The following is a 6,822-nucleotide window of genomic DNA, read 5'->3' as shown; positions in this document are numbered from 1 at the left end:
GAAAGAAGAGTGAAGTGAAGACTGAAAAAATGGATCAAAAACCAAAAATCAGAGAGCAGGCAACACCTATGTCACTATAAGACTTGACCTATAGTCTATAAAAGCAATGAGATCAACATATCAGGCCTGTTTCTTTTACATAGTAACAAAAAAACATTTGGAACTAACATATCAGGAATCTCTAATTACAGAAACACGAGATCAACTGAATGAGCTCTTACTACACAACTTAGGAAACCATCTATATCCAACAAAGTAAGCAACTCGGATTGCAGAATGGAGTTCAACTGACTGTGTAATGAATCTCAAACTGATAATATGACACTAAATTGTGTTTCCTCTGTTGGATATGGAATCACAATTAGGTAGACCGTGGGAAGAATTATGGCTATAAAGGTCCTCGCCCTCTTAGGCACATGGTTCTAAAGATTCAATCTCCAAGCGGTACTAAAGATTAGGCAGAACAAGAACTAGAACTAGAACTAGAACTAGAATTCTTCACCCCTCCCCTTGTACCAAGAAGCAAGTTCAGAACATAAGGATAAACCTCATCTCTTAGTCATTTTTTTACTCTTTCTATCTACATGACCGCTTTCTTGTGATGAGTAGTGCCCATCACTCGCCTCTTTCTGCCCTGTATGAAGGAGCATAACTGATTATAATGTCAAGAATTAGAACAAAAAGAGAACCGTGGGATTATCTGAATAAATCGGAAGCAATATAGAGCTAAGTTTAAATTAGTAACTTACAAATGAGAACACTGTTTCTTATTCTCCTTTTTCTTTTTTTGTTATGGGGGGTACGTAATAGGAAGCTAGCTCCAGATGACGTTATGCAGAAAAGAGGAGTCGCTTTGGTTTCGAGATGTTGTGCTGCACGACGCCTCAAAGGGAGTAAAATTCGATCAGTATTGGTCAGCATATTGATACGTACCACAAAATTTGAAGAATGAAAAAGGAAAGAGAAGAGACACCTAAAGAATAAAATAGGAATAATTACTCTTGAACAGTAATCTCGAGAAATCAATAGAGTTCAGCTAACATTGAAGACAGAGAGGAAGAGAGAATTTCATTTATCTTTACAATCCAAAGATGATTACAAATGGTAGAACCTGTGATGAGCTATATGCAGCCTGTGCGAAGGAGGGAAAGTTAGTTATAACTAACTTCTGGAAAGCACGTGACATACATGTACTTTTCTAATTACAAACTTTTTACAACCATATAACTCGACTTCCTCCACTAACTACAGTTATTAACAACTACAAGAATGAATTAAATAGGAAAGCTGGTACAAAGGCTCGTATCACACATGTTAGCTTATAATTATAATCCTCCATATCCACAACGTCTGGTATTCCAAATATTAATATAATCCAACATGTATGTTCTGCTTGTTTCAGTACATTACGCGAGTGTCAATATAAGAGAATTATATTCATTCACTTTAGGAAGCAAAAATAGAAGCAGCAAAATATTTATGGTACAGAGGAAAACGAAAAAGAAACAATAAGTCGTTGAAGAAAAGAGAATAGAAGTACTGCTGCAGATATTAATAATTGGAAAGTTTTTCATTTCGAGCTAAACATAATTTCCCAAATGATTGTTCAAAACAGTTCATTGGTATTGTGATTTTCTCTATAACGCTTAGCATTAATATTAGCAGTCTTTGGCTCCAACATCTGGCAGAAAACCGAAAATAGCTGGTCATCTTTTGCATCACAACCTTGTCATTCTACATGTTGTTGATCCTCAGCATCCATCTGGACAACACTCAGAAGTTGCTGGTATCCTTTGCAGCACAACCTTGTCGTCGTCTGTTGTTCTAACATCCGATTAAACTCATCTGAGTCCATTATATCCCATGGATCCAAGCCAAGCACATCTTCGGGTACTGACTGATCAAAGCTCATCAAATTCATTTGAGACATATCAGCCACTTCTGAATATTCAATATGCGCTGAATTGCTGCTAATATCTGGCATCGAAGGCTCATATCTGGCCGTGGCTTCAACAGAATATTGCCCACAAGTAGTATAAGTCGCCTCTGGTTCTACTGCTACATAAACCTCGGGTACACCATCTAATATCTGATTTAATTCGTCCAATTCCTTTCCATCCCATTGATACAAGTCATCAGGCACATCTACTTGTAATGGTTCAACAACACTATTATTCATCACCATTGATTCTTGAAAAGCCATCGTTTCAGAGTGTTCCAAATTCTTGCACATATTATAACCCTTGCACTTATTAGTAGCCAACAAGTCATCAACAGAACTCGTTACCTCATCAGTTCCATCGGAATCATTATTCAACGTCGTGATTGTGGAAACTTCGGATGAACTGTTAACGTACTTCAACTTCTTGATGGCGCAGAGAACATAATCTCTACAGTCTTGGTCGAACTTGTGAAGAATAACCTTAGAAAGCTCGTACTCCTTCATGAGCCAATGTCCATCTTTCTGATCTTCAGGGTAAAACACTTTATTCTTGTAAGACAAATTTGTCTTGGATCCAATATTAACCACTGAAGATGTATTTATGTAGTGAACTGGTTTGCCCTTGTTGTCCTGTTTCCAAGTGCCCTTGTTTCCGACAGAACGATGATACCTCGCGTTGCTTTTCTTCTTCAGCTTTGTGATGAAATAGCGATAATTGGTGCTGTCATCATCATCACCACAGGGTACTCCGTTGTCGTAAATCTCCCAAGGTTCTTGTTTGCCATAGACATCAACGTTAGTGGTGATAAATCCAGAATCATGCATCTCTTGTCCAGCGACGAATCTCAACAAGAACATAAGTCCTTCTGAATCGGTGGGACGGAAACGGAAACCCTCCTCGAGCTTTAAGTGCTGATCCATGGAATAAACTCAACAAGAACGTAAGTAACTTAGCTTGTTCAGAATAACAATGAATGAAACAGAACAAGGAATAGAACAAGAATAGTATGAAAGAATGCAGTAATTTGCATCTGAGAGGGAGGAAGGGAGAGTTTATGAGATTTTATAGGTTTTGTTTAGGAACTTAAGCAAGCAACAAGTATTTTCCGTTGGTTAGTTATGTTTCTTCCACCCAAAGTAACAATATGGTAATTATTTTCAATTTTTTACTAATAAATATGGAAAGTTTCCTAACTATTTATGTGAATTTTTAGATACGTTGCTCAGCCTCCGTTTAGAAATTAACTAGGCACAAAGTAAGGTTAGGTCAAGTTCATTTAGTTTCTTTCGCTCAAAGCAACACTTAAAAGGCTGTTCTTTTCGAAGAAAAAAAGAAGAAAAGAAACCCTTTATTTTTCAAACATATATGGAGACTTTTGACTTCAACGAGAATTAAACAACAAAATATTCTAGTTTCTAATTGTGTTAATTCCAAAAAACAACTTAAAATGTATCGAGCTTAGAAAATGTTGGAGTTAGTCATTTTTGGTTCAATGAAATATAATCTTGAGTTAATTATTTCTAGCTTAGTAAATATTAATTGGAATTAATTTTTTCTCGTTAAATTTACTGTAAACTGGATGACTTGTTGAATATGCCTTGTTGGAATATTCTTGACTCCTCCCTTTCAGTATTTTAAGAACATCTGAAGTAGTAAACATTTATTCATGTGATTCTTTGTACTAATAAACTTTTTTTTTTTTTCCTTTTCGATTCAGGAACTACGTAGCAATTATTAATTTTTGAAAAAATAGAGAAGAGTTGTCACCAAGTGCGGACATAGCCTTTCGGTTATGGATTCACATAAACCTATAACTTTCGACACTGATTATAGATTTGTAAAACTTCAAAAAATATTAGATTTGAACCCATAATTTTAACAGTATAATTAATTCATTGAAAAGTTGAACCATTAAATTTTAATCATGGATCCGCCTCTCGTTCTCACTCCGTTTGACTCATAATTTCATGTATTATCTTCTTTGACAAAAGGAAGTTTTTTCCAATTAGGCCTAATTTTGCACCACTTAAATGTATCTTATAGTAAAAGGAGTGATGTTAAATCGCTATGCGCTACTTAAATTCTTTTTTCAAAATTATCTAGCATGGCTGTGGCTTCAACAGAATATTGCCCACAAGTAGTATAAGTGGCCTCTGGTTCTACTGCTACATCAACCTCGGGTACACCACGTAAATAATATAAATGTAATCCGTTAAAACTTTATTTTGAAATACAAATAATGAATACACTAACATATATTATAACAAGCTATATATAGTTAAAGTAGCACAACGAAGTGTGTGTATGTGTGTGTGTGTGTGTGTATATATATATATATATATATATATATATATATATATATATATATATATATATATATATATATATATATATATATAGGTATAGCCCGCATCTAAGAACACTACAAAAAAAAACAGCGTTTAACGACGGATTTTAGCGACAAGCCATATTCCGTAGCTAAATAATAACGGATTAGCGACGAATTTTACAGTTTGTCGCCAAATAAGCTACAAAAGATATAGCATCAAATATAGCGATAGATTAGCGATAAATATTTATATCCGTCGCTACAAATTGGCGCTAAAAAATGGTGCCTTTATTTTACCTACAAATTTGGCGACAAAAAAGGGGTGACAAAAATTATTAAAATATAGCAACGGAATTAGCGACGAAACTTTGTCGCTGCCTTTATTTTACTTAGCAAAAAATTCCAAAATTAGTTGCGACGGAAATTCCGTCGCTAGATTCTTAAAAATAAATTTTCTCGGTTATTATTAGCGACAAAAATGTATCCGTTGCGTTACTAGTTTTTAAAAGTTTTTCTTGGGCACATACTTCTTAGAGACTCATATTCTCTCCTCTCTATCAAAGTCGCCACTTGCTCTCATCTTCAACAATGTGAGTTTCTTCCTTCCAATACAACAAATTGGGCATGAATTTAAGACTCATATGCAGTGGGAACATAGACATCCGATAGCAAATAGAAGAAATTTCGAAATTGGGCAAAAACTTTTGCTGTAGAACTTCAGAAATTGGCAAGAAATTTAAAGTAGCTCTCATCTTCATTCCGTTTATATTTGCTGCTCTGCAAGATTGGCAGATGAAAGTCCTTATTTTTACTATTTTTGTACTTTGTCTACACTATTATTCTTATCTTTGTTCAGGTAAACTCTCTTTTTTATTTTGTTTTTCTTTCTCTCGAGGAATTTTGATATGGTAATTCTTGTTTGACTGGTACCTTGATTTTCATACTTTTGGGTCAATAATAAATTGATATGATTTTAGGGTTTAGATTTCAGTATTTTATTAGGGATTTACCTTAATAATAAATTGATATGATATGTTCCAGCAAGAACTGGTTTTTACATCCTTGATTTTATGGGAAAAGTAAAAGTTGTATTAAAAATGAGGAGGATGATGAGGAAGAGTTTGAAGAAGAAACAGATGATGACTAATGTGTTGATAAAACTGTACTACTATATTTTTATTGACTTTTGTTTGTAGTAGTCTGTGTGGTATGCTATAAGTTATGTGTCTATGTTGTAATATAATATATAGAGAATTAAATTGAATATCATGTTTGTAGTAATCTAAGTGGTATACTTTTATAGCTTACGTTGTGTTTCCGAAGTTAGTTGTGAAATTACAATTCTGATTATCATGTGCATTCCTTTATGTTTAATACAATTATTCTGTCGTCATGTTAAGATTGAATAATCGGAAGTGAAATCCTTGTACCTGAAAGTGAGGGATAATAATCATCTTTATTTTGTAGGAATTTTCTCCTTATAATCTCAAACTGCATTATGTCTAACAATCTTTGATAGGACATAAAGGTTTTGACAGGGGAATCCTGTGATACTTCTCCCATTTTGGAATAAACAAGTTATAACCAGGTTGTTACAAGCACTGCTGGTTAATACAATCTTGTACAAGTTGTTCTATCTCCTGGTAAATAGTCTTTAGTATGACTATATATTTAATACTTGTTAAGTCACTGTTAACTTGTATCATGTATGTGTTTGTGGTTTATCATCCCTAGTTGGAAAGTCTCCAGTTGTCAAAATTCAATAGGAAATGTATAATTGTTGTTCTCAGATGTGATTGGATAAGCTACTTGAGACCATATTTGGTTTCTACCATTTATGGCAAGGATTCAGTTAAGCATCTTTTTAAGTCTCAATTCAAATAATCAAATCCTTCTTATTGCATCTATATGTTCATTTAAACTACCATAAGTGGTATAAGCTAGCTTCCCTTCTTTCTAACATGATTGGTACTAGTCTTCCAAAAAGAAAAAAGTTAAGAAAACAGGAATAAGAAAGCTGCTGTTTGCTAATAAAGTAAGTTGTTGTTTGCTAATAAGTGGTATAAGCTGTATAAGAGTGAGTATACAGTTTGCTAATAAGTGGTATAAGAGTGAGTATAAGTTGTATAAGTTGTTGTTTGCTAATAAAATTTAGATTAATAATACAGTTAGATATGCATTGTATCATATCCTTCTTTATTTTCATATATTTTGTAGATATGGCTCGAGGGAGAGGCAGAGATAGTGCAGGTCGTGTAAACAAATCTTCAGTTAGGGGTAATGGTGCTACTCGTGAAAATATGCCTACTGTTCCCATTCGCACAAATAATCATCAACAAGGTGACACCAATTCCTCCGGTAGACCAGATCACATCAACCAAGTTCAAACATCAGGCCATGGTAGTACCCCACACATTAATGTCTTCTAATTTGTTCAGGTTAGAACCTTCAAGAGAATGCTCTGAGTTTATAACTAATTCTTTTAAGTATGAACTTGATCCTAATAGAATCAACTGGAAAAACGTCTCAAATGAGACAAAAAGATTTTAT

General features: G+C 34.0%; 1 protein-coding gene across 1 annotated transcript; it reads right to left on the bottom strand.

Moving 5' to 3' along the window:
• Window positions 1-1,729: 1,729 nt before the first annotated feature.
• On the bottom strand, window positions 1,730-2,863 carry LOC138904114 (protein NTM1-like 9). Its single transcript, XM_070192578.1, has one exon. The coding sequence runs from the start codon at window positions 2,861-2,863 to the stop codon at window positions 1,730-1,732; it is 1,134 nt and encodes a 377-aa protein (XP_070048679.1).
• Between the last annotated feature and the right edge of the window lie 3,959 nt (window positions 2,864-6,822).

The sequence above is a fragment of the Nicotiana tomentosiformis genome, unplaced genomic scaffold (genome assembly GCF_000390325.3).
Source record: "Nicotiana tomentosiformis unplaced genomic scaffold, ASM39032v3 Un00444, whole genome shotgun sequence".
NCBI lineage: Eukaryota > Viridiplantae > Streptophyta > Magnoliopsida > Solanales > Solanaceae > Nicotiana > Nicotiana tomentosiformis.
Note: the sequence above shows the minus strand (reverse complement) of the source record. Positions and strands in the feature narration are given on the sequence as shown.

Excerpts from the sequence above, each read along its gene's own strand:
- LOC138904114 (XM_070192578.1), bottom strand. The coding sequence starts at position 2,863 with ATGGATCAGCACTTAAAGCTCGAGGAGGGTTTCCGTTTCCGTCCCACC.